Genomic DNA, 27,515 nt, shown 5'->3' with positions numbered 1-27,515 from the left:
GGCACTGGTAACTGCGCCTCTGCCGTTCCCGCCAGTGCGGTACTCCACCAGTCCCGTGGTGGTGGTAGCTTTGAGAGTCTGGGGGCAATGGAGGAGATATGTGGGAGCAGTGGGAGCGTCGGTCTGGTCCCCAATCTGCGATAATCACCGGTTTGCCCCGGGGAGGATGGATGGGGGTTTCCGAATATGGCAGAGAGCGGGGATTGAGAGGTGGGGGGACTTGTTTATAGAGGGGAGCTTTCAGAGTATGAGGGCGCTGGAGGAGAAGTTTGCATTGGTGGGGGGGGGGGAACGAATTTCTATACATGCAGGCTACAGGTGCGGGACTTTCTGCGTAGACAGGTATCAACCTTCCCACTCCTGCCGCGAAGGGGGATTCAGGACAGGGTAGTTTCCAGAGATTGGATAGGTGAGGGAAGCGTTTCTGACATTTACAAGGAACTTATGGGACCAGAGGAGACGCAGACCGAGGAGCTGAAGCGCAAGTGGGAGGAGGAGCTGGGGGGGGGGGGGGGGGGGGGGGAGAGATAGAGGAGGGTCTTTGGGCGGACTTGCTGAGTAGAGTTAACGTGACCGCAACTTGTGCCAGACTCGGCCCGATTCAATTCAAGGTCGTTCACCGGGCCCACATGACAGTGATCCTTTGGGGTGGCAAACAGGTGCGTAAAATGTGCGGGAGGACCAGTGAACCATGTCCTTATGTTCTGGGCATGTCCAAAGCTGAGGGTATTTTGGAAGGGGTTTGCTGATGTCATGTCCAAGGTATTAAATACAAGAATGGCATAGAATCCAGAGGTGGTGATTTTCAGGGTGTCGCAGGATCCAGGAATCCAGGAGGAGAAAGAGTTTAGAACAGTACAGCACAGAACAGGCCCTTCGGCCCTCGATGTTGTGCCGAGCAATGATCACCCTACTCAAACTCACGTATCCACCCTATACCCGTAACCCAACAACTCCCCCTTAACCTTACTTTTTTTTAGAACACTACGGGCAATTTAGCATGGCCAATCCACCTAACCCGCACATCTTTGGACTGTGGGAGGAAACCAGAGGACCCGGAGGAAACCCACGCACACACGGGGAGGACGTGCAGACTCCGCACAGACAGTGACCCAGCCGGGGACCGAACCTGGGACCCTGGAGCTGTGAAGCATTGATGCTAACCACTATGCTACCGTGCTGCCCCAAAGTTCTGGCCTTTGCTTCCCTGGTAGCCCGGAGGCGGATATTACTAGCATGGAGGGACTCAAGGCCCCCAAAGTCAGAGACCTGGCTATCGGACATGGCTAGCTTTCTCTGGAGAGGGTCACTGTTAGGGTTCGCCCGGAGGTGGCACCATTCATTGACTTCTTGGCGGAGAATTAATCGTCAGCAGGGGGGTTAGGTTAGTGTAGATTAGGGGTTAATTAATGGTGGGATCTGTTGGGGAGGGAGGTGGTATTTGCACTCTGGTTTATATTGCTGCTGTTACAATGTCAAAAAAAACCTCAATGAAATGTTTATTAAAAAAAAACTTAACAACTGCTAGGAAGAGTGAAAGCAGTGTAACCATGAACCACTCTACCTGCTGACCACTGTATATAATAGTCTCATTAACACTTGCACACTGACACATGGATGCATACACACACACACACAGATAACGTAATAATCTTTATTGTCACAAGTAAGCTTACATTCACACTGCAAATGAAGTTACTGTGAAAAGCCACTAGTCACCACATTCCGGTGCCATCTCAGGTACATGGAGGGAGAATTCAAATGTCCAAATTACCTAACAGCACTTTTTTCGGAACTTGTGGGAGGAAACCGGAGCACCCGGAGGAAACCCACACAGACACGGATGAACATGCAGACTCCACACAGAAAGTGACCCAAGCCGGTAATCGAATCTGATAGCACTGCTGCTTCACAGCACCAGGGTAACCACTGTGCTACCATGCCGCCCGGTACATGCATGAATGATATGGATATGTATGAAAGCACTCACAGGCACAGCAAATTAAACCAGAAAATCAAATCAAAACTATAGAATGTGTTCAAATTCAATTTGGCTTGAACGAATATTCAAAAGCTGGTCTTCTGGGTAAGGATAGCTGATGCCAGCTTGAAAGTACAGTACTTGTTGGAAAATAAACCCTCATGTTCTCGACCCTGGACCTCGGTTTGAATTGAACTCTAGAATGAAAGTTTTGACATTGCACTCGCTGTTGGAATGCTTCTTAGAATATGTTTGGGTCACTTACTTCAATGGTGCTTATAAATCAAAACTAATTTTTCTAAAATTGGCAATGGCACAACTAATGTTTGCTCCTTGAAGTAATAATCCACTCATTTCACTATCACATGGTTGATGGAGAGGGCTGGTAACTGTGAACAACTCATTACAGGGCAGTAAGAGTATAAGAAATAGGGGACAGGATTCTCTCATCCCGCAATAGAGTGCCCACGCCGTCGTAAATGGCGTTGCGTTTTACGACAGCGTGAGCGGGCCGTTGCCAGGCCGTTGCCAGGCCTAATTCTGGCCCCTATAGCCGACCCTTCAACGCCGAGGTCCCGCCAGCTGAGAGCAGGTTAGAAAGGCGCCAGCGGGACTCCGGGCCGAAGAATCGTCAGGCCGGCTGCGTAGAACAGCCCGCAACTGGCGCCGCGCCAACCACGCTGGCGTCAATTCTCCGTGCTGGTAGACCAACAAACAACAGTCAAACCAACAGTAGGGACAGAGATCACCAAGTCACTCAACGTGCCAAGTGAGCGGAAGCAGTGCGCATCCATCCCTGTTGATTGGAGTGAGGTGCAGTATGCCAGCAGTGGGGGAGGTAAAAGGACAAGAAAGCCACTATTTTGGATAAGGAATGATTTAAAAGGGAGGTTCCTTTCCATTTCGACTGACTGCACATACATTGAGAAATTAATTTGTTAAACCAAAAATTACCCACACTAAATCCTTTTGATGAATGACACTGTTTCCACTTGGCCAATGCAGAGATTTGGCTGTAGTCAGCCTAGCTTCACTCAAGTCTTCGTTCTACCTGGACTTCCTCAAGAATCAGCCTTTCCACCAGTTCCAGGACACCATAGTACTATCTGATCCTGCTCACCTAGTCTCGCAAACACAACAATGTGCCCAAAACAACTAAAACAAACAAAAAGCTGTTATAATGAGAAACATATCAAAGTGAACAAGATCACTGGACTCGTCTCCCCTAATTCTAGCATTCAACCAAACCCACAATGACAGCTTTTCCTGTAGCAGAAGACAGTCTTCAGTCAATTCTATTCATTTCACATGATGCCAAGAACGGCTGAAGGCACTGGGTATGGCAAAGGATATGTACCCTTGTGCTCAAGAACTTGCTACGCTCCCGTCCAGCTTTTTCAGTGCAGCTACAACACTGGCATCTGCCCATCAATATGGAAACTTGCCCAGGTATGTCCTGTACACAAAATGCAGGATATATCTAACCTGGCCAATTATTGCCCCTTTGGTCTACTCGCGATCATCAGTAAAGTGATGGCAGAGGTCATCAACTGTGCAATCAAGTAGCACTTGCTTGGCAATAACCTGCTAATGGATGCTCAGTTTGGGTTTCACCAAGGTCACTCAGCAACTATCTCATTGCATTCTTGGTTCAAACATGGGCAAAATAACTGAACTGCAGAGGTGAGGTGAGAGTGACTACCCTTGATATCAAGGCAACATTTGACAGAGTGTGGCAGCAAGGTATCCTAGCGAACCTGGAATCAGTGGGAATCGGGGGAGGGAGGGGGGGGAACTCCCCACTGGTTAGAGTCATACCTAGCACAAAGAAAGATGGGTGTGGTTGTTGGAGGTCAGTCATCTCAGCTCCAGGATATCACTGCAGGAGTTCCTCAGGGTAGTGTACAAGCCTAATCATCCTCACCTGCTTCATCAATGACCTTTCTTCCATCATAAAACATAAGACGTAGGAGCACAATTAGGCCATTCGGCCCATCGAGTCTGCTCCGCCATTCAATCATAGCTAATATGTTTCTCATCCCCATTCTTCTGCCTTCTCCCCATAACTCCTGATCCCTATCCATCTCTTGCCTTCAAGACACTGTGACTCAGCCTCCATAGCCTTCTGCGGCATGAGTTCCACAGATTCACCATCGTCTGGCTGAAGAAATTCCCTCATCTCAGTTTTAAAGGATCGTCCCTTCAGTCTGCGGCTGTGCCCTCAGGTTCTAGTTTCTCCTCCTGGTGGAAACATCCTCACCACGTCCACTCTATCTTGGCCTCTCAGTATTCTGTAAGTTTCAATGAGATCCCTCCTCATCCTTCTAAACTCCATCAAGCACAGACCCAGAGTCCTTAACTGCTCTTCATAAGGTCAGAAATGGGGATATTCACAGATGACTGCACAATCATCACCATGTTCAACACCATCTGCGACTCCGCAGATAATGAAGCAGTCCACGTCCAAATGTAGCAAGGCCTGGACAATATCCATGTTGGGACTGACGAGTGGCAAGTATCATCCATGTTACAAAATTGCCAGGCAAAGACCATTTCTACTAAGGGAGAATCTAACCATCACCATTGACATTCAATGGCATTACCATCTCGGAATCCCTCACCAACAACATCCTGGGGCTTACCATTGGGCAGAAACATAACTGCACTCGCCATATAAATAGTGTGGCTACCACAGTAGGTCAGAAGATAGGATTCCTGTGGCAAGTATCTCACCTTCTGACTCCCTGAAGCCTGCCGACCATCTACAAGGCATAAATCAGGAGTGTGATTGAATACTCTCCACCTGCCTGGATGAGTGCAACTCCAACAACACTCAAAGAAACTCAAGACCATCCTGGACAAAGCAGCCCTCTTGATGGCTACCCCTTCCACAAAAATTAAATCCTTCCATCACCAATGAATAGTGGCAGCCATGTGTACCATCAACAAGATGCACTGCAGAAACTCCAACATTCTTCAGGCAGCACCTTCCAAACACACAACCACTACCATCAAGAACACTATCACCTGCAATTTCCCCTTCAAGCCACTCACTATCTTGACTTGGAAACATATCGCCGTTACTTCACAGTCGCTGGGTGAAAATCCTAGAACTCACTAACAGCACTAGATATACCAACACCACATGGACTACAGAAGTTCAAGGCAGCAGCGCACCACCACCTTAAGGGCAACTAGGGATGGGCAATGAATTCTGGCTTAGCCAGTGAAGCCCGCATCCTTTGAAATGAATTTTTAAAAACTTGCACATTGTAACCTGGAGCTATGGACATTGATAGGGTCCAATCTCTTTCCATCACATGGCTGATCAGGAATCTCTCTTGTTCTTACCATCTGCCATTGGTAGATGTTGGAAGGATTTACAAGTTGATAGTGAACCTGTTTGGCTCTCGTATAAACATACCTCCTTTGCCATCCAGCCTTTGAATGAGACTTGAATCTGGAGCTTCTGCCTTAGAGGCAGGAACACTACCCACTGCACAACACAACATCCACTCCAATATTAAGGATCAATTATGTATTTACAGGAAGAGGGCAACTCATCTAAGCTGATCTCTTTCCAGAACCACACATACCCGATAGGGGACAGGGTCAGAAAGGGAGCTCTAGGCTCTTTACGCACTTCCCCAGCTGAAAGACAACTGCAGTTTTCTCATCGCTATGGAGACCCACCGACAGATGAAGACTGACACTGTTCCACACCCCATGCTGCACTATCCAAATGAGCTAGCAATGATGTGAGAAAGTGTCTTCAGTCTCAACTCTGATGTATAGCTGGTCATCGAGTTTCAGACCATGGAAAAGAGGATCAGCAGAAATATCAGGGAGGTCTCCAAATCTAAAATATCTCTGACGCCTTTGCAATACCACAAGCCTTTGATGCAAGATCATCGGTCTCTGACTCATCTGTGACAATACTGGGTTCGATTTTATTACAGATAAGATCTGGGTGACTGTTACTAGCACAGTGAAGCATGCAATCACCTGAGCTTTCAATCATTGTGAAAGTATCCTAATGCCTGTCGAGCACTCCATCCTGGCGACCAGCAGCCCATGTGCCTTTTGCTCCGTGGGTATCAGTGGCTCCACTAACAAAAGGGGATCAGCTGGAACTGTTTTTATATTTCCGACTTCCAAATTAAGCACAGCAGTGTCAACCCACACCTGGCCTCATGAGTGTGGTTTACCACAGTCCAACAGCAGCATACTACATCATCAGCGCACATCACCCTGACCCACATCAACTATCTTCTGGTCTCTTTTGTGAGTGAATGCCAGGTTACTGCCAGTGAGGATAGAATTTAGGGTTGTTCTGATAGAATCATAGAATGTTTACGGTACAGGAAGAGGCCATTTGGCCCCTCATGTTTGAGCCAGGGCAAACAGAAATGAGCCACCCAGCCTTATCTCACTTCCCAGCATTTGATCTGTAGCCCTGCAGGTTACGGCACTTGATGCAAATCCAGACACCATTTTAATGAGTTGCGAATAGAATCAATCTTAGGAACCATTTCAACAAGGGGCTAGGTTGAGATATCTCAAGTATATTTTACTCGGGCTCCTTTCTGGTCGGGCTACAAATCGGGCTGAGATTTGACCCGGTGTCTCCTTGGACTTAAATATGTTCTAAATTGGCAGGTGTGCAGCGGTGCCCAAAACATAAACACAAATAAAAAGCCTGCAGATGTGTTCACTGGGGAGGGAAAGAGTGGAGAGTAGGTCAACGTACCAGGTGTAGTGAACCCCTCTGTCAGAGCCGAGACTCGGGGGGAGGCAACTTTCAAAGCGAACATGAAATTCTGTGTCTTTCACTTTCTTTATTTCAAAAAAACCTTATTAGTGTGATCTTATCAGTCTCCACAAGCTGACCTACTTCTACCAAAAGGTTGAGGTTTCCATGACAACCAAAGGGAGGTGAGAAAAAAAACATCTTTTTATAAAATTGTCTCTTTGCATTACATCTGCTTAAGTATTATAATTGGTGACCAGACTGGGAAAATCTAAGTTAAAAAGGAACAGAGTCTCTGGTACTTGAATTACATTGGGTGTCGATAAAGGCTCTCTCCTCAGCTCTAACCTCTTCTCACCATGGTGCTAACCACAGATGATCAATAACAAGCACGTATTACCAACTGCCAAGATGTACATTAAATCTTCAACATTTGCTCAGGTTTGACTGCAAACCATCAAAAAGGAATCACGCAGCATGTTTCACAGTCTAGGCTAAGAGTCAAATCAAAAGTCAAAAGGGTGCAAGAAGGAGCAACTTTTCATTGTTCAAAATGATCAGTTTAAGATTTTTCAAGATAAGATTTGTAAACCAGACGTTAATTCATACATTACTACATGCTTCTAAATGGATATTTTTCAGTTTCCTGCTATTTTAAGACTCCTTTATGTCAACAGCAAAGTGGTTAGATCATCAGACCAGCAATCCGAAGAATATAAATTCAAATCTGACCATCGGTAGTTTTAGAATTTGGATTCAAAATGAAAGGGTCAAAGTAAAAGTGACCATAAAGTCCTCAGATTGTCCAGAAGACACAATTGGTTCCTTCGGGAAATAAACCTGCCACCTTTACCTGGCCTGTACACGATTCCAGTCACACACAAATGTAGTTGACTCTTAATGACCCTTTGAAGTGGCCGAGCAAGTCACTCAGTATCAAACCACTTGCAGTGGTTCAAGTTGGTGCACAAGCAACCCAGGATGGGCAATAAATGTCGGCCTTGCCAAGTTACATTCACTTGCTGAGAATCAATTACAAATTAATTTTTAAAATGAAGTTGCTATCAAAGGCAGCCCAGGATTCTGGTGCAATGCAAATAAGACAAACAGACCTATTGAAGGAAACAGTTCTCCAGCATTTTGAGTTTTGCTCCATTTTACCTCCTTCCGAACTGAATATTCATCCCAATGGCAGGCTTCCTAACCCTCGATGTACAGAACCTGGTCCACATAACTACTATGTGCCAGTTGGCTCCCACATCGTGGGATCATCCTGAAACATCAATTGGGCAAATCCCAATGTAGTAACAAAAGGGTCAACTGTTGACACAATGCTGAAAAGCTAGAGAGTTGGACAGCTGAAGAACTTCACTTTCCAGTTAACCTTGCCTTAACATAACGGCGAGAATTTAACTCTGTGATACTCTGTCCAATTTCCTGCAGCACCCAAACAAATATTTATTTTTATCTATGTTCCCGAGCTCCTTAATGCTACCAATATTAGCCGTGGCTCTGTGCCAGCACACTTATCCTCTGAATCAGATGATCATGATTCCCTTCCAGAGACTTGAGCTCAAAATTCAGAGTGACACTTCAGTGCCATACTGAAGGAATGCTGCACTGTCAGAGGTGCCATATTTTGAATGGAACATTAAACTGAGGACCTGTCTGAAGTTTAAGTTGGAATGTAAGATCAATGGAGGAATTCCAAGGGAATTCTGGTCAACATTTATCCCTCAACCAACGCCCTGTGATCATTACCTTATTGTTGTTTGTGGGAGATTACTGTGCATAAATTGACTGCTGCATATCCTACATTGAAGAGTGACTACGCTGCACATGGGTTTTAGTATGCCCCGAGGATATGAAAGGTGCTATCTGAATGCTTGCGAAAACTAGAGAACAGCCTCCACTTTCAAACATAAACTAGGACTTTGAGCGGATCCACGTCTCAGCAAGAACCCTTCAAATTCATCAAGCTATGTTTTTACTGTAATAAACTAGGCCATGTAAAGTCACAGTGTTGGTGGTTGAAGAAAAGCACTGGGAAGGCTGATGTGGTAAAACAGGATAAGACAGTGGGGTTTGTCAAAGTGGTAAAGGAAAGACCAAGTGAAGCGAAGGAGGTGCAAAATATTGTACAGCCAGATCAAGAGGTGATTGATCAGAAGGTGCCAGATCTCTTTAAAGAATTTACTTGTGTGGGTAAAGGCTACTCTTTAGGAGGAGCAGGTAAAGAAGTCACAATTTTAAGAGATACAGGAGCTAGTCAATCTTTAATGGTGAGAGATAAGGAGTTATGTAGTTTGGGAAGAATATTGCCAGAAAAGGTGGTAATATGTGGAATGCAGGGTGAGAGGAGTAGTGTTCCATTATATAAGGTAAGGTTGGAAAGTCCAGTGAAGAGTGGTGAAGTGGTAGTAGGAGTAATAGAGAAACTATCTTGTCCAGGAATACAGTTTATCTTGGGGAATGGTATAGCTGTATCGCAGGTGGGAGTGCTGCCTACTGTGGTTGATAAGCCAGTAGAAAATCAGACAACTGAAGTGTTGAAGGCAGAATATCCTGGGATTTTTCCGGATTGTGTAGTAACAGGTTAAGACAAGAGGAGAAATCAAAGAGTGAAGATGAAGTTGAAGTGCAATTATCAGAAACGATTTTGATCAGATGGTTGAAAAAGAACAAGAACAGGTGGAGGATAAGGCGGGTATTTTTAGTTCAAGAAAATTGGCGGAGTTACAACAGAAAGATGAAGAAATTAAACGGATGTATCAGAAAGCATACATGGAAGAGGAATCTGAGTGTATACCAGACTGTTATTGCCGTAAAAGTGATGTCTTGATGAGAAAATAGAGACCTTTACAAATGCAGGCAGATGAAAAGTGGGCAGGCGTTCATCAAGTAGTATTGCCGGTAGGGTATAGAAAGGAGGTGTTGCGAGTTGCACATGAGGTACCAGTGGGAAATCATTTGGGAATAAGGAAAACTCAATCTAAAATACAAAAACATTTTTATTGGCCTGGTCTACATAAAGATGTAGTTAAATTTTGTCAATCATGTCACACATGTCAAGTGATAGGGAAACCTCAAGCAGTGATAAAACCAGCACCCTTAATACCCATTCCAGCATTTGAGGAACTTTTTACAAGGGTCCTAATTGATTGCGAAGGACCGCTTCTGAAAACAAAAAGTGGGAATCAATATTTTTGACAATAATGGATGTGTCGACCAGGTTTCCAGAGGCCATTCCAGCACGTAATATTACAGCTAAAAAGATGATGGAAGAGTTAATTAAATTCTTTACAAGATATAGACTGCCCACAGAAATGCAATTGGATCAAGGATCAAATTTTACCTCAAGGTTATTCAAAGCAGTTATGGATAGCTTAGGAATAATACAATGTAAATCAACTGTGTGGTACCATCCAGAACCGCAGGGAGTGTTAGAAAGGTGGCATCAGACATTAAAGGCAATGTTGAGGGCTTATTGTCAAGATTAGCCAGAGGATTGGTATAAAGGAATTCCATTTGTACTGTTTGCAATTAGGGATACACCTAATGAGTCAACCAAATTCAGTCCTTTTGAACAAATTTTTGGTCATGAAAAGAGGACCACTTAAATTGATTAAGGAAAAATTGGTGAGTGAAAAATCAGAACTTACATTATTGGATTATGTGTCAAATTTTAGGGATCGATTAAATAGAGCAGGTGAATTGGCTAGACAACATTTGAAAGTTGCACAAAATGTGATGAAACGGGTCACGGACAAGAAATCCAAAGTTTGTAGTTTTGCCTGTGGAAATAAAGTTTTACTATTGTTACCAGTGGTAGATGAGCCTTTAAAAGCAAGGTTTTGTGGACCTCATCAGAGTGAAAGGAAATTACGTGAGGTGAATTATGTGGTAAAAACACCAGATAGAAGGAAGACTCACCAAGTGTGTCATGTGAATATGCTTAAAAGGTGCTTTGAAAGGGAAGGAGAGAAAAAGGAGGTTTTAATGATTCTAACTCAAAACGATGAACCAAATCCAGATGACTGTGAATTTGACATACCTCAAACTAAATTGGAAAATGAGGATGTTCTTAAAAATTGGGATAAATTGTTGAGTTACCTTCCAGAGGAATAACAAACTGACCTGAAAGAGTTATTGATATCACATGGGCAAGTTTATGGAGATAAATTGGGAAGGACTAAAATGGCTATACATGATGTAGATGTGGGAAATGCTGTTCCAATCAAACAACATCCATACAGACTTAACCCTTTAAAATAGGCACAGGTGAACAAAGAGATTGTATGCTTAAAAATATTATAACTGAAGTGGGTTGCCCCAAATGGAGCTCACCCATAGTGATGGTGCCTAAACCAGATGGTACCCAATGGTTGTGTGTGGACATGTAGTTACAAGAACGGACTCTTATCCTATCTCACGTTTGGAGGATTGCATTGAGAAAGTGGGACAATCCACTTTTATTTCCAAACTGGATTTACTTGAAGGTTACTGGCAGGTACCCTTATCCAAAAGGGCAAAAGGAGATTTCAGCTTTTATGACTCCAGATGGTATACACCAATTCAAAGTTATGCCATTTGGCATGAAAAACGCCCCAGCCACATTTCAACGGTTAACGAACAAAGTTGTTGCAGGATTACCCTATTGCGCGGTAAATATCGACGATCTGGTAATTTTCAGCCAGACATGGAAAGAACATTTAAAACATCTAATGGAGTTATTCGATCGACTTCAGGAGGCGGGTTTGGTGATAAACCGAGCCGATAGTGAATTTGGAAAAGCCCAAGTCACATTCCTTGAGGAGTTTCCGATAGCCTCGAGACAAAGGGAAATAATGCGATTTCTTGGCATGAGTGGATTTGATCAAACATTTGTGCAAAAGTTTTGTTGCATGATTGCTCCACTGATGGACTGGCTGAAGAAACGTTTAAAAATCCAGTGGACAGCAGACTTTCAACAGGCATTTGACTGCCTGAAAGCAGTGATAACCAATGCTCCTGTGTTCGAGAATTACAAGAGACTCTGTGATCAGATTGAACTAAAGTACCTGACTTTAAAGAGAAATGCTGAGGCGTAGAGAAATGGACGGATCGTGCAAGGACCTTCTTGTTCAAAGAGACTGTCAATGGAGAAGGATTCCAGTTGGAGAAAAAGCAAAAAATTATATATATTTTTGTACCTGTTTGCGCATGTTGTTTTTTTTTTAAACAAAAAAGTATATTTACTGTGTGCATTTCTGAAAGGATAGTGAAAAGGTGAAAAATGAAACCATCATAAAGTTGATGGGTTTTTTTTCTTAGGGGGAGGTGTCATGTGAGAGTACCTTTAAGAAAAGTGTGTTTATAAATGGGTGAGTATATAAATATCTGTGGTGAGTGTACCTTTAAAAAATGGGTGTTTATTACTGCAGTGATGTCAGGGAGTGGGTGGACCTGGGCTGTCTGTCAGCTTTTTACTTTTGTTTTAGGCTGTTTGTTGCAGGGTGTGTTTTAGTTTTGTTTTCAGAGCTGGATAGCTGCAGTCACAGCCTGAAGATGTGTGAGTCTCTCTCTCTGTAATACAAAGACTGTAAATCAATCCTTTGGTGATTTAAACTAATAACTGGTCTCAGTAATGACTTTAACGTGATGTGCTTCTGTTAAAAGTTCTTTTTTAAGTCTTATGGATGTTAAAAGGAAAGCTTAAAGGATTACTTCGTGTCGTATTCTTTGGGGGGTTGTATCTGAATTAATAGTTGCTAAGATGTTCACTGTATGTTTTAAAAATGTTAACTTGAGTTCATAGAATAAACATTGTTTTGCTTTCATAAGAACATAAGAACTAGGAGCAGGAGTAGGCCATCTGGCCCCTCGAGCCTGCTCCGCCATTCAATTAGATCATGGCTGATCTTTTGTGGACTCAGCTCCACTTTCCGGCCCGAACACCATAACCCTTAATCCCTTTATTCTTCAAAAAACTATCTATCTTTACCTTAAAAACATGTAATGAAGGAGCCTCAACTGCTTCACTGGGCAAGGAATTCCATAGATTCACAACCCTTTGGGTGAAGAAGTTCCTCCTAAACTCAGTCCTAAATCTACTTCCCCTTATTTTGAGGCTATGCCCCCTAGTTCTGCTGTCACCCGCCAGTGGAAACAACCTGCCCGCATCTATCCTATCTATTCCCTTCATAATTTTAAATGTTTCTATAAGATCCCCCCTCATCCTTCTAAATTCCAACGAGTACAGTCCCAGTCTACTCAACCTCTCCTCATAATCCAACCCCTTCAGCTCTGGGATTAACCTAGTGAATCTCCTCTGCACACCCTCCAGTGCCAGTACGTCCTTTCTCAAGTAAGGAGACCAAAACTGAACACAATACTCCAGGTGTGGCCGCACTAACACCTTATACAGTTGCAACATAACCTCCCTAGTCTTAAACTCCATCCCTCTAGCAATGAAGGACAAAATTCCATTTGCCTTCTTAATCACCTGTTGCACTTGTAAACCAACCTTCTGTGACTCATGCACTAGCACACCCAAGTCTCTCTGAACAGCGGCATGCTTTAATATTTTATCGTTTAAATAATAATCCCGTTTGCTGTTATTCCTACCAAAATGGATAACCTTTAAAAGATACTTGTCCATTTCTGCTGTACTGCACCTGTAGAATGGGCCGCGTGCTCCCCATTTCACAATCTATTAAAAGTTGTGGGTCAGGTGAACTCCATGATACACTCTGGGGTTCTCTAAACCCTGGCCCATAACACTATCCAGATTTGTCAATACACATCATGATCCCTCCAGCTGGTACTCCACTTGTTGTTTCACCCAGTGCATGGTTTCACCTATAATTGAAAATGAAAATGAAATTCAGGAACAGGCCTTACCTGTGTATCCAGCCAGAGCAGCAGCAGGAATCACCGGCTTGTCTTTGTTTAGGTCAGTTCGTTCTCGCACGTAATCCTTGAATGTCCCTTTGGGTTTGTGATTGGGCAGGTTGGTGGAGTAATCCTCAGAGTCAAAACCGTCATAGGAAGGCACTCGCTGGAGGCTGCTGAAAGAGGACTGGCTACTCCAGGATTGTGTCAAGCGGTCACAACTGTCAAAACTGTCAACACTTTCAAAGGAATCCTGACCACCAAGCTTACCTAAAGGAGCAACAAGATAACAAATGGTCACCAGACAGTTTGAGTGTCTGCAGATGCAAATCTCCTTCTCCCATCTCACGAAAGATTGTAGATTAAAGGGAATTCCCCATGTAAATTAGCTTTCAAAATGTTTCAGTTTGGAGTCAGACATCATAGATTTAAACTGAGTTACAGCATACTTGCAAGTCACGGCTCAATTGGCAACATAAACAGTCGCTTTCGTGCAGAAGGAGGCCATTAGGCCGATCGAGTCTGCACTGACCCTCTGAAAGAGCACCCCACCTAGGTCCATTCCCCCACTCTATCCCTGTTGCCCTGTAACTCTAGCTAACCTTTGGACAGTAAGGGGCAAATTCTTTTTGTCATGGTTAATCCATTTAACCTGCACATCTGGTCTGTGGGCGGAAACTGGAGCACCCAGAGGCAACCCACGCAGACACAGGAGAATGTGCAAACTTCACATGGACACTCATCCAAGGTTGGAATCGAGCCGGGGTCCCTGGTGCTGTGAGGTACTAGAGTGAACCATTGTGCCACCGTGCTGTCCTCAAAGTCTATAAGTTTCTGTTTGATGCAGTTGGAAGCACTTTTGGATACTTTAGTTAAGAATAGGTGTCATGGTGGTGGCACAGAAGAGATTCACTGCAATTACATTAGGAATGAGGTGCTTTACATATAAAGAGATTGGAGACTCTTTCATTACAACATAAGAAGATTCGCAGATGTGTTTGAAGTGTTTGCATTTTTAGGATAGTTTGATAAGATGTATGACAACTATTTTCACTGGCAAGTGAATCAGTAACTAGAGAACAAGTTAAGATCATCGTTAGAAGAATAAGGCAGAGGTTTAGTAAAATTTTCTTTCCACGGAGATGTGGTACGATCCGAAATGTCCAAGCAGGAGTAGAAACAGCGGCAGGAACAGAATCCATGATCATTTTCATGCAGCGGGAGGAGGAATATTTTTGAAGCAAAAAAATTAAGTTCAGAATGAGACCGTGGATATACCTTCAGAGAACTAGAATGTATATGATTGGTGAATATTGGGCTACAGAATTCCACAATTCCCATTAGTCCCAGCTGTAATCAAGCTCATTCGACCAACATTTCAGCTCCACAGCAAAGACTGCTGCATGCTGAGGTCGAGACACTTAAACTGAGGTCTCATGTCAGTTCAGCTGAATGTTTAAGGTTCCAGGATCTTCCAAAAAGAAAAGAGCAGGACAAACTTACTAAACTACTGGCCAACATTCTTCCCTCAATCAAGGGATTTACCTTTTTTTATTCATTCAAAGGTTGGGAGTGTTGATGGCAAGGCAGAATATTTTTGCCCTTCCCCAAATGACCTCGAGTAGGCTAGTGCACTGGATGATTGTCATGTTAATCACTATAGTGACAGTGACTGCAATTGTCATTCAAGTACTTCAGGTGCTTTAGGGCATGTGGAAAGATACAACTCGAGGATAGAAAATACAAGTTGGTTTTAATTTTCGAAATGGAGTAAAAACGGTTCAGTGTACATGACAGGAGCACCAGGGGACAACGTTAAACTGCACAAGAGGAGGAATGGACTGGGGGCGGGATTTGCCGGCTGCTCAAGCCGGCAGGAAATTCCGGTCCCACACTGGTGGACGGGTTTCCTGGCAACGAGGGGTGCTGTCATTGGGAAATCCCATTGGCAAAGGCGTGGTCGGTAGATCCCGCTGGTGGGCCACCTCCGCTGGGGAAAAACATGTGGCGCGTTGGTCGGTAAATCCTCCCCAGTATATTGGCCAGGTCTTCTTTTCCCACGGAGCAGTGGGAATTGCTGGCTGATGTGGTGGGTGCTGACTCTTCAAGAAGGAAGTGGAAAAGTCCCTGATTGAAGCAAGGATTACATCATGTAAAAATTGAGAGATTTAACAGATAAAGTACACATATGGGCAGGTCTCTGCTATGAATAAACTGCATCTGAAATCCCTGATATAGAGAATTTAACTACATTGGGATAGGGAGCTTCAACGAGCAGGAGTGGCAGACAATTCAGGAATAATAAAAAAGAATCAAAGTTATGTTACGATTATATAGGGCTGGGTTTTCACCAAGTGGTGGAGACTCAATGGTGCTTTAAAAATGGACCAGATTTAGGAGCCCCTTCCAACAGTTCCTATTGTTGCCAGTAGGGAAAAGAGATTCAAATCCCATTTTTACAGCAGCAAGGGTCTTAAATCTAATGTAAGAGCTACAAATATTTGGAGTAGATACAAATGCCTGTGAAGGGCGGATCAGGTCTGTAGGATAAGGTCTGTAGAACTGTCAAACTGTGAAGTTATTTAAATCCCTAGCCCTTTAAAAATAAAATCAGGGCAGCATGGTGGTGCAGTGGTTAGCACTGCTGCCACACAGTTCCGAGGTCCCAGGTTCAATCCCGGCTCTGGGTCACTGTCCGTGTGGAGTTTACACATTCTCCCCGTGCTTGTGTGGGTTTCGCCCCCACAACCCAAAGATGTGCAGGGTAGGTGGATTGGGTACACAAAATTGCCCCTTAATTGAAAAAATGAATTGGGTACTCTAAATTTATTAAAAAAAAACAAAAGGCTTTATGCATCAGTGAGAACTGGAAAAAAATTCTGTTAATAACTGTTGATATTTCCCCAACGGCTATCATAAATTATTAATCATTGGTTCCTTTCCACAACCTTTGGGTTTCTCAGCAAGGATCCGAGGTTCACAGTTTGATTGATGGCGCAGACAATTTATTAAAGGATTAGCTATCTTTGATGTGGGATTATAAATATAAATGTGTGTTTTTATACGGGATTGAGTACTTGAGGGGATTTAAAAGTTTTGAATGGGCTTTCATGATTGGGAGGTTTTGTTGGTATTAAGCAAAGGCTGCAATAGATTTGTTAACCTTGAGCGAGTTGGCATGCAAAACGTGGATATGGGAGAGCGTGACTTGGCATGGAATAAAATTTTTATGAGGGCCATAAGGGTGCCTGGGGGTGGTTCGGGGCATGGGAGAATGGAGGTGGCATCAGGAGTGAGTGGGTGTTATGGGCAAGGGTTAGCGGGCCTAAAATAGAAGGAGACAGCATGGATAAAGTCCCAGAGAACCAAACAGCCCATTTCAGAATTCAGAAGCCCTGTGATCAGATCTGATCTGCGTCAGCGGGCCAAACTCCATTCCACATCCCCCCACCTCCATCAGCCTAGGGGAAAAATCAGGTCTGATCGGGCACTTCAAAAGTCAAGACATTTCCTGTCTCATGCCACCTGCCTTGGTAGCAAAGATCTGGCCCGCAATCTCTAGTTAGACAACCAAAATATGGTGTCCAGCTCCAGAAGGCCATACTGGCTTTGAGAGGGGCGTTGCACAGATTTACCAGAATTGTGCCAGGGCTCAAAGGGTTAAATTATGAAGACAAGTTGCATAAACTATTTCCTCTGGTGGGGGTATGTAAAACAAGGGGACAGAACCTTAAAATTCGGGCATGGCCATCTTCGCATAGTGGAAATTTAAAATTTATAACTCGCCTCGCAAAAACACTGATGAGGCTGAGGGTCAATTAAAAATCTCTAATTTTTGTTAGATAAAAGGTATTAAGGATTACGGAACTGGGGCAAGTAGATTGATCAACAATGATCCAATTACAGTTGTAACAAACTCGAAGGTGTGAATGGCTTACTATATTTAGAACACAGTGAAACATTCACTGGAACACTGGAGATCTCAGATATGGTTTTAAAGGTACTCAAATGCTTTGACAAGGATCCATGAGGTCAATATTTCCAATAGTGACTCATCCTGTCAGATTGGTGAGATAATCACTGAGGTAATTATTCATTTCGTAGGGTAGCACGGTGGCGCAGTGGGTTAGCCCTGCCGCCTCACGGCGCCGAGGTCTCAGGTTCGATCCCGGCTCTGGGTCACTGTCCGTGTGGAGTTTGCACATTCTCCCCGTGTCTGCGTGGGTTTCGCCCCCACAACCCAAAAAATGTGCAGGGTAGGTGGATTGGCCACACTAAATTGCCCCTTAATTGGAAAAAAATAATTGGGTACTCTAAATTTATTAAAAAAAAAAAAAAAATTATTCATTTCGTTGATCTTCAGGTTCCATATATTAGTTGTGAAACTATCATCAGTTGACCCTTTCCACCAAGTTTCTGATAGCGATATAAAAGTGTCTAGTTTGAAGTAAACTTCTGTCCATCTCAGTGCAGGCTTCTGTGGCTTAAGCTGTCTGTGCCTGTAAGTTTTCCCAATTGTCATCACAGACTTTTAACTTGACAGAAGAGACACCAAAAAAAAAAATTATGATCAGCAAAAGTAGCCCAGCACGCCCTCAACAGATTGACATCATTCTCTGCCATAACGGGAACAATTTGTGACTCAATATATTTGCCTTTTTCACCTTTCATTGCTGCCTTAGCCTCTCACTGTTGTACAGGGATCACCAATCCAGCTCATCCTTTCAAAAGGCAAGAAATGAGTCATCTCACTCAATTTCAGCGGTCAGCCTCCATCCCACCCCCTACCCCATTCATAAAACATATCTAAGGTTCCCAGCTCTGGCTGGATATCTGCTTGGGTAGTACATCACATGAGCACCCACCTAGCACCGCCCTGACCCTGCACCCCTGCCACTGCTCTACCCTCAGAGAGCACTGCCTTACGTGACCAATTGGGAAGGGAACAAGATCTGTTACACAACTGAACTCATCTTGACTATTTTTGAAACCGCTGCCTCCCCCATCACTAATATCATTCAACAACAGGTTATATTTAAATATAGTCATGTGGTAGTCTTGTGACAGGACTTGCATATTGCTAAAAAAAAAAGACATCCTGTCAAAGCATTTTGTCTTGCAATCAGGGCAGTTCACAAGGGTATCACTGGTAAATGAACAATAATTTATACTGCATGAGAAGAGAATGCTGATCGGTTGGCAAGTGGACTCTGATTGGTAGAGGTGTTTACGTACTGCCTTTAATGTAATGAAAAGTTCCTAGGCAATTCACAGGAGTAATATAAAATAATGTAGGATACTGAACCATGTAGGTCAGATAGCCATATGCTTGGTTAAAGAGGTAGGATTTAAAGGAGACTGGTGAGATAGAGATCCAGAGAGGTGTCGAGGATTTTTGAGCGCTTAGGGCCTGGGCAACTGAAGGCAGCCACCAATGGCAGGGAAATTGCGATTGTAAATGCACAAGAGGCCAGAATTAGAGGAGTGCAGATATCTGAGAGGGTTGTGGGACTGGAGAATAGTCAATAGAGGTAAACAAAAGGCACAGACAAGGGTTCCAGCAGCAGATGAGCCAAGACACAGGCAAAGTCGAGGGATGATAAGAAGTTGGAAAATAATCGATTTGAGCAATGATGTGAACATGAGATTGGAATTTCACCCCAGGATGAAATGTGATACAGGATTGAGAACAGTCTAATACAAGCTAACAGATTCAAGTATTTAAAGAAAATGAGAACACAATTTTGCTTCTTATTCCTTGACTCTTGGAGACGTTATGATAATTCTGGAGAGTTGACAACCCAAACCGAACTCCACCTCCTTCCCTCAGACACTACATTTTCCACAAGAGTTAACCATTATCCACAGGATTAGCACCGGGAATGCCGCAGGGACTTCCAGCAGCATGGCCACCATGACAGGAATAGCACAGGGAGGTCCAGTACCGTACCCCACAACACCAACCTACCTCGACTGATGCGGCCCACGCACATGTTGTCAGGTGAGACCACCTCCTGTTTGATGTAATACTCGGTCTGCAGTGAGTCGATGGGAGCATCGCGAGTGATCACAGCCTGATAATCCGCCTCATATTTTAGAGAGAGTAGCTCCTCTGAGCTAATAGGATGAAGAGTTTGGTAGGATTCTGTAATGAATCCTGGCTCAGAGTACTCAGAGGGGGGAACACACTGAGCATGTTCACTGCCGTATCCTGTCAAGAGAGAGACTTAAATCAGCGGGAATGAGACAATCGGAGAGAAGTCAAATCAGATGCAGCCTTCGTGAGGATTACAGGCACACAATCAGCCGCCATGGGTAATATTGATGTCCTCCCGAAATTCTGTAATTCTCCGTTCCCTCCAATTCTTTTGAGAAGATATTGGTTTGCGTTTGTGCCCAGCAGACACATTACCCATAATTACTCTCGCTAGCATGTCCTAGCTGCTTATTCCACCCTGAGGAATGTACCTGTCCTTATCCATTCCCAGTAGCGGGCCCCTGTTTAGTGAAGGCCAGGGTAACTCTGGCTGGCTTTTCTCTCCCTAGCCCAGGATCATAGAGCTCATTGACGCTCACCTCCCACTGCACAGTACTGCTGGGTTCAATGTGTAACTATTTTCATCCAGCAGTTGCTACAGGAATCCATCAAAACACATGTAGCCTCAGCCCAATGGCCACACCTGGATAGGTACCACCCTACCCACATCTGGACCGGCATTCCCTACCCACACCTGGACTGTTCCCCACACCTGGGCCTTACCCCGTAGCCCTGTCTGGACCCAAGCCTGTTGCGCACATGTGGGAGGAAACCTGGTCCTCCACTTGTCCCAGAGGCAGGTGACTGTGAACTGACTCCTCTGGAGGTCCAGCAATAACTTACCCATGGTATAGGCAGAGAAGAGACTGCTCTCGGAGTAACTGGAAACCATCCCATTCACCACATAGGGCTTAATGTCCTCTTGGCATTCTGTCAGAAGTGCAAGTTAGACTGTCAGCAAACCTTTGAAAAACAGGTTTATATATTCAAATCAAGTTCACACTATGATGATAGATATTCCGCTGCTTAATCGGCACTTTGCATTGTATGCAGCCCAGTAACATTATATACTCCAAGTCAGATACAGCATAGCTTAATTCAGAGGAAAACTCCTGTGTGGGGCTGTGTGTTGGAAGGCAGCACTTTTCACAGTTTCATGACAGAGTTTCTCCCTACCAAGGTGGCCATAGGAAGTCATCCCGGAAGTCACATAGAGACTGAAGGAAAACCCACATCAATGCAACGAGGATCAGCTGTGTCGCCTTGCTAGACTATAGAAGCAGAGTACTGAGTCCTACTAGGCAGAAATCAATTTGGTGAATGCAAAGAAGGTGGGGGAGGGGAGAGTTTGCTTTGTGCACACCATTTATTGCTTATCTTGAACTCTACAAAGCCCCGATTTGTATTGAACTGGCCTGTGTGAGAACCCGTACTGGTAATCTGACTGTCATTGTTGGATACTGTGTTGAGTTTCCCCAGGGAAACTGATTGGCTGTCCAGGTTTAAATTTTTTAAAGTCGCCACAGTCCCAGATGACCATCGGCTGCTTTTCCCTTTGGGGAGAGAGCTGATTGCTGTTGATTTAACCTGAGGATCACCACACCTCAAGACGAGGGGCACGGTTGAGAAGGTGGGGTCCTGAATGAACCCTACCCCACCTATTACAATTCCCAGCTCCTTGCGACATTGCAACTCTCTCCACAAATGCTCCTCGGGCAGGTACAGTACAGGGTTAGATACAGAATAAAGCTCCCTCTAGACTGTTCCCATAAAACACTCCCAAGACAGGTACAGCACAGGGTTAGATACAGAGTAAAACTCCCTCTGCACTGTTCCGATAAAACACTCCCAGGACAGGTACAGCACAGGGCTAGATACAGAATAAAGCTCTCTCTGCACTGTGCGACTATCAAGTACACCCATTTGCTATACAAGTGTCCCACTGTTATTTCCAATGTGAGGCATCTTGTGCCCTTTGAATGAGATTGCCAATGTGTTCCTCTCACTGTCTGTGATGCACCATGCGGCATTCTTCTTTTTAAAGGTGTGTTATAAATGTAAGTTAATGCGTTCAATATGGAACCAGGGACACTTCTCTGACCTGAGCCCCAGTCTGCTAGAATCAGAGTTCAGATTACCTAAACTTATTCTTGTTGAACCTTCTGGAAGGCTAAAGAGTGAAGTAACCTTTATCCACTTTGGAACAATGCAGTAAAAGCTTGCACGACCAGGCTCAGAGGAGACTGCGCACCCAGTGTCCCAATATTGGCACGTATTGACTTATGAAACCGTTGAATTATCTGCTATGTCAGATGGACAGAAATGGTTCAGGATGGCTGCTGACCACCATCTTCCTAAGGCAAGTAGGAGTGGATAATTAACACCAGTGATGCTCACATCTCATGAAAGATTGAAAGAGAAAATCCCCATGTACCAACATAGCACCAAAACCTGACAAACTGGCACCTGCGCCATTAAACCCATCACATAAACATACAGTTGATAAACTGCTGATGAAATAGGTGTGCAACGTGTGCATGCATGTGCGTGCACGGGTTCACATTAATGCAAATTAACAGCTAAACTTGATTATATATTCTCTGGCTGAAATCTGGCTTTCTTCTGCATAAACAAGACCAATTTTGCATATACTGTCCCATGGGACATCCGCAGACAGCGTGACCACAGTGCTTGGAGGAAGCCTCTGCAGTGTAGGGCATACTCCCAGAACAGCAGTCAGAGAAAATAAAGGAAATGCAAGAAACATACAGCAAGGTACTAACATACAAACATCTCATTACATTTCGACCATTTTTATCTTTAAATACAGATGCAAGGCAGATAGGGTCTAGGAAAAGTTATTGTGACAGAATTATACGCACCTCACCAGCAACAGATGGCATTTTTTTGATCACTGTTTTTTTGATTAACCTAGGACAAAAGTTCGGCGCAACATCGTGGGCCGAAGGGCCTGTTCTGTGCTGTATTTCTCTATCTCTATCACTGTCAGCACTAAGTTTTTTTTATATTTAAAAAATAAATAAATTTAGAGTACCGAATTCATTTTTTCCAATTAAGGGGCAATTTAGCGTGGCCAATCCACCTAGCCTGCACATCTTTCGGTTGTGGGGGCAAAACCCACGCAAACACGGGAAGAATGTGCAAACTCCACACGGACAGTGACCCAGAGGCGGGATCGAACAGGGCTAATCCACTGTGCCACCATGCTTCCCCCTGTCAGCACCAAGTTGCTAACCTGCTCTTTATGGCCAGTGGACACAGAAACTGGCAACACTTGGTCATCATAGATAGAAACAGCTCAGTAGGATGCTGCAGGATATCTTTGGGGAGCGTCTACAAGCGATATGCAATATATTGCAACAGAATTCATTCTATGCACTTCTACCAGGGGGCTGGTTTAGCTCACCAGGCTAAATCGCTGGCTTTTAAAGCAGACCAAGCAGGCCAGCAGCACGGTTCGATTCCCGTACCAGCCTCCCCGGACAGGCACCGGAATGTGGCGACTAGGGGCTTTTCACAGTAACTTCACTGAAGCCTACTCGTGACAATAAGCGATTTTCATTTTCATTTAAACTAAATCGGAGAGCATTAAAAATTCTACAAGAATGATCCAACTTTAGGATGGAAAGCTTAATCTGTGGCTTACCTTTCTGAAGCTGCTCAAGATGTTCCCACAGGATATCACCCACAAAGTCAGGGGCCAACTCCAGAAAGCTGTCCCTGCCCAGGGCACAGAGACTGGCGCCATTCATTTGGAACTGGTGGAAATCCACGTTCTTCAAACTGAATTCGTTGACAGCCCAGACTAACCAGTGAGCCACATGCTCATCTATCCACTGCCGTGGGTCTATGGGGAGACACAAGAAATGTGTGATGTTTCTGTATCCAGCAGCAATCATTACGATTCTCAAAGAATGGGTTGGGCCATGGTGTAGTGTTATCTATTCCCACAATACCAAAGGATTCCACTAAAGGTTGCACTTTGTGTCGGGTTACCAGCTCCCCAGGGTTGAGTCTTTGAGAATTAAAGATTAACCTGCTAGTCACTGGTATGATGGATTGGCCATGATCAATGCACAGGGCGATGGGGATAGGGCAGGGAGTGGGTTGGTGCAGACTCAACGGGCCCAATGGTTTCATTCTGCACTGTAAGGATTCTGTAGATTACCAATCTTAGGAAAGCTATCAAAGGAGCATTAAAAAGCGTTTTTCTTCTTTTCTTTCAACACTTTTCTTTACTAACATAATGGAGAGCTATTTGACTGAGTGTGGTGGTTGGAATAGGAGATGATGTGATGAAACGCTAGATATACAGAGACCCTAACTTAGGACCAGGTCCCCTGCAGTCGCGCAGACACTGAAGTCAGCTAACTTGATCACTACGAGTGATAGTTGGTCGATTCCTCCCACAAATTAACTCCCCAACCCATTGGACCACCTATGAGTTGAAGTGCCTGGTAATGCCAAAAGTTCAAAGTGAGCACTGGCTTCTTTCAGTTGGTAATTATTTGAACATTGAACACTTGTTTCAAATTGATAAAAAATAGATCATTGCCAGCATGAAGACAAGACCAAAAATCTGGTGCTGACATGATGGGCTGAATGGCCTCTTTCTATCCTAATGTTTCTTTGGTTCTAAATTCAATAGAATGAGATTAAAAAACACAAGTTCATTTTTCCACTCATGACATTTGACTTTGACATGAACTAGGAATTTTCAACTTTGTCAAATCAACGTTCAGAACTCAAAGCCAACAGCATAAGCAGCAAGTGATAGACAGAGCTAAGCGATCCCTCAACCAACGGATGAGATCTAAACTTTGCAGTCCTGCCACATCGAGTTGTGAATAGTGATGGGCAATTAAACAACTCACTGGAGAAGAAGGCTCCACAAATATCCCCATCCTCAATGATAGAAGAGCCCAGCACATATGTGTAAATGGCAAGGCTGAAGCATTCGCAACAATCTCCAGCCAGAAGTGCCGAGTGAATGATCTCGGTTTCCCCAGAGGACCCCAGCATTACAGATGTCAGTCTTCAGCCAATTTGATTCATCCCACATAATGTCAAGAAATGGCTGAAGGCAGTGGATACTGCAAAGGCTACGGGTCCTGACAATATTCTGGCAATAATGCTGAAGACTTGTGCTCCAGAACTTGCTGCACCCTTAGTTAAGCTATTCTAGTACAGCTACAATTCTGGCATCGACCTGGCAATGTAGAAAATTGCACAGTGTGTGTCCTGTACACAAAAAGCAGGACAAGTCTAACCAGGCCAATTACCGCCATATCAGTCTACTTTCAATCAATAAAGTGACGGAGGTGTCATCAACAGTGCTTTCAAGTGGCAATTACTTAACAATAACCCAGTGCCACTCAGCTCCTAACCTCATTACAGCCTTGGTTCAAACATGGTCAAAAGAGCTGAACTCCAGAGGTGAGGTGAAAGTGATTGCCCTTGGCATCAAAGCAGCATTTGATCGAGTATGGCATCAAGGAACCCCAGTAAAACTGGAGACAATGGGAATCAGGGGGGGAAGATGGCTGTGGTTGTTGAAGGTTAGTCAGCTCAGACCCGGGACATCACTGCAAGTGTTTCTCAGGGTACAGTCCAAGGCCCAATCATCTTCTGCTCCTCAATCAATGACCTTCCTTCCAAACAAGGTCAGATATGTGGAAGTTCGCCAATGAATGCACAATGTTCAGCACCTTTCACGACAACTCAGACACTGAAACAGTCCATGTGCAAATGCAGCAAGACCTGGACAATATCCAGGCTTAGGCTGACCAGTGGCAAGTAACATGCACGCCACTCAGTGCCAAATGACCATCTCCAATAACAGAGAATCAAACCATTGCCCCTTGATATTCAATGGCATTACCATCACGCAGTCCCCCATTTTCAACATTCTGGGAGGTTACCATTGACTAGAAACTGATGTGGACTAGCTATATAAATACCATGGCTACATGGGCAGGTCAGAGGCTAGAAATCCTGCGGCAGGTAACTCACCTCTCAATTCCCCCAGACAAGGCACATACTTTCCACTTTCCTGGATGAGTGCAGCTCCAAAAACAGTGAAGAAGCTTGACACCATCCAGGACAAGGCAGCCCAAATGATTGATAACCCTTCGACAAACATTCACTCCTCCCACCACCGAAGTAAGTAGTAGCAGTGTGTATCATCTACAAGATGCACTGAAGGAACTCACCAATTCTCCTTAGGCAGCTCGGTCCAAACTCACAACTGCTACCATCTTGAAGGACAAGGGCAGCAGATACATTGAAACACCACCACCAGCAATTTTCCCTCCAAGTCACTCACCATCCTGATTGGAAATATATCACTGTTCCTTCATGGTCCCTGGGTCAGAATCCTGGAACTCCCTCCCTAACAGCACTGTGGGTGTACCAACACCATATGGACTGCACCGGTTCATTAAGGCAGCTCAGCACATCTTTCCCAAGGGCAATTAAGGATGTGCAACAAATGCTGGCCTTGCCAGCAATGCCCACATTCCGTAAAAAATATTTTCAAAATGTCAGTCACCTTTACCCTGAAAATTTCGAAACATTATTTAAGAGATGCCCTTGATTAATACGTGATGCCCCCATGTTGTTTGATTTTTGGAAGAGCTGGGTATCATTTCGGAGGTGAAATACAAGCGTAAATGAAATATTAACAATGTTTAGAATCTCTTGCGGCTTCTGAAGAGGAAAGAATGCCTCTCTGACAATGTGAGAGAGCCCTTTAAAAATCACAATACCCAGGCCACTCAGGCACTTTACTGGAGGATGCCCAAGGTCAAATCAATATACAGGGTGCAATTGAATGGCCACGTTGCGGCTGAAATACAGTATGTCGCGGCGCAATGTGGTTGATAGAAGTCGGGAGACTGTGCTCTGGGAACAACCCGGCTTGCAATGCGTCGCGAGATGTCGCAATGTGAATCCCGCTCATTGTGGGCAGGATCTCTTTTTGGCAAATCTGCATTTTAGAGCGAGACAGCTAGTCTCACTCTAATATATAGGTTCCCGAGGCATTGGGATCTATCCCCTTCGCCTGGAAACCTCGGGCGAGCGCTGCTTAGTACTGGTCTCCACAATGGTGACCTGACGGAATGGGGGGTTCTCCTCGGGAATCGAGGCCCATAGGTGCATGCCCTTTGGGCATTGTGCACCCTTGCATTGCTAGCCTGGTGCCCTGGCACTGCCAGCTTGGCATCCTGGCACTGCCACCTGGGTGACAGCCTGGCCCTGACCAGGTGGCACTGCCAGGGTACCAGGATGACACTGGCAACGTGCCAACCTGGCATTTTTAACACGGTGGTGATCAGGCCGGGGGTGCCCTGCGCGAGGGGGTGCGGGCAGGTGCCTGGGGACCCACTCTTGTGAGTTGGGGGCTCCAGAGATCAGGACGCCTCAGTGCAGAAAACGGGGCTATGTGCGGCTTCAGCAGCCCGTTCCCCGCTGAGGCCCCTTATCAAACCAGGGTGATGTTTGACAGTGTTGTGTTTCTCGGTGCTGTTAGCGCCCTGAAATAGGAGGCTAAAATACACTCGCAGTGGGACTTTGTTCGCATTTAGTTAAATCGCACCGATAAAGGAACTCTGCCACTGCCGTGAATTGTAGTGCTTACCTTTTGGGATTCCCAGTCGCTGCTGTTCCCTGGTGAACTCACTAAATGTGGCCTTGAGGGCTTGAGACATCATTTTGTTACTGCTGGGTGTCAGTAATGGTATATCCCCACATTCCAGATCTGAAAGGAATTTAGGAGGAAAAAAAAGACGCATGTTATACTCAAACCAGAAGCGTAAACACATTTTCTTGGGATATGTGGACAGACAAAAATA

At 44.6% G+C, this 27,515-nt stretch overlaps 1 protein-coding gene across 3 annotated transcripts in view; it reads right to left on the bottom strand.

Moving 5' to 3' along the window:
• The window catches only part of ets1 (v-ets avian erythroblastosis virus E26 oncogene homolog 1), a 144,259-nt gene that overhangs the window by 13,395 nt on the left and 103,349 nt on the right, over window positions 1-27,515 (bottom strand). For 2 of the 3 annotated variants that reach the window (XM_038779063.1, XM_038779064.1), the window contains 5 exons: window positions 27,302-27,421; window positions 23,309-23,509; window positions 20,485-20,571; window positions 19,573-19,815; window positions 13,614-13,874 (listed from right to left, as the gene is read on the bottom strand). In XM_038779063.1, the coding sequence (XP_038634991.1) occupies window positions 13,614-13,874; window positions 19,573-19,815; window positions 20,485-20,571; window positions 23,309-23,509; window positions 27,302-27,421 (912 nt within the window). The remainder of the gene's footprint in view (window positions 1-13,613; window positions 13,875-19,572; window positions 19,816-20,484; window positions 20,572-23,308; window positions 23,510-27,301; window positions 27,422-27,515) is intronic. The other variant, XM_038779065.1, reaches the window with a different exon arrangement.

The sequence above is a fragment of the Scyliorhinus canicula genome, chromosome 19, assembly GCF_902713615.1.
Source record: "Scyliorhinus canicula chromosome 19, sScyCan1.1, whole genome shotgun sequence".
Lineage (NCBI taxonomy): Eukaryota > Metazoa > Chordata > Chondrichthyes > Carcharhiniformes > Scyliorhinidae > Scyliorhinus > Scyliorhinus canicula.
Note: the sequence above shows the minus strand (reverse complement) of the source record. Positions and strands in the feature narration are given on the sequence as shown.